Genomic DNA, 948 nt, shown 5'->3' on the forward strand with positions numbered 1-948 from the left:
AATAAATAACGGCCGTAAGTGCTAGAAGAGCGGGACCCAGAATATTTTCGCCCAAGAAATCAGTCACAAAAAAAGGGAAAGGAGGAGCAAAAAGCCTTGGTCTATCCCGGAAGGGGATCCAGGAGAACTCGTCTGAGTGAAAGCAGCCCCCACAGCTCCAACCTCAGTGAACTTTTCTCGGATGGAGTTTTTTCTCCTGTAGCAAAAACTGCAGAGAGTCGGAGAAGAGCCCCGGAAAACAGGGCTCAAGCTGAAGTTCTGGGCGGGCCAGTAGCCCTCGGAGAGACTCCAAATCTTCCCACCCTCCTTTACCTTCCGGCCACCTCCCTTTTGCAGGGGGCGGACGGGACACCGCCGAGAGAGGATGTGTGTGCGCTCGCGCTCGCGCAAATACGGTCGGCGGAGTCCTGTTCCTCGGGCATTTTCCGAGGAAGTCTGGAGCAATTAGGCTCAGTCCGGGGAGAGCGAGCGAGCAAGCGGGCGGTGCAGCCGGCGTGTCTGGGCCGCCTCGCAGGGAGGGAGAGGGCGGCCGGTCGCCCCGCGGCGACCGGGGGCCCCGGCCGCCACCATGGGCTTCGAGCTGGACCGCTTCGACGGCGACGTGGACCCGGACCTGAAGTGCGCGCTGTGCCACAAGGTCCTGGAGGACCCGCTGACCACGCCGTGCGGCCACGTCTTCTGCGCCGGATGCGTGTTGCCCTGGGTGGTGCAGGAGGGCAGCTGCCCGGCGCGCTGCCGCGGTCGCCTGTCGGCCAAGGAGCTTAACCACGTCCTGCCGCTGAAGCGCCTCATCCTCAAGCTGGACATCAAGTGCGCGCACGCGGCGCGCGGCTGCGGCCGAGTGGTCAAGCTGCAGCAGCTGCCGCAGCACGCTGAGCGCTGTGACTTTGCGCCCGCACGCTGCCGCCACCCGGGCTGCGGCCAGGTGCTGCTGCGGCGCGACGTGGA

At 64.7% G+C, this 948-nt stretch overlaps 1 protein-coding gene across 1 annotated transcript in view; it reads left to right on the forward strand.

Moving 5' to 3' along the window:
- Nucleotides 1–568: 568 nt before the first annotated feature.
- PDZRN3 (PDZ domain containing ring finger 3) overlaps nucleotides 569–948 on the forward strand; it is a 276873-nt gene continuing 276493 nt past the window's right edge. Inside the window, 2 exon segments of the mRNA XM_023727916.1 lie at nucleotides 569–944; nucleotides 947–948. The exon segment at nucleotides 947–948 is cut by the window's right edge and continues 339 nt beyond it. Of these exon segments, the coding sequence (XP_023583684.1) occupies nucleotides 569–944; nucleotides 947–948 (378 nt within the window).

This window comes from Trichechus manatus, unplaced genomic scaffold (genome assembly GCF_000243295.1).
Source record: "Trichechus manatus latirostris isolate Lorelei unplaced genomic scaffold, TriManLat1.0 scaffold00020, whole genome shotgun sequence".
Taxonomy (NCBI): Eukaryota; Metazoa; Chordata; class Mammalia; order Sirenia; family Trichechidae; genus Trichechus; species Trichechus manatus.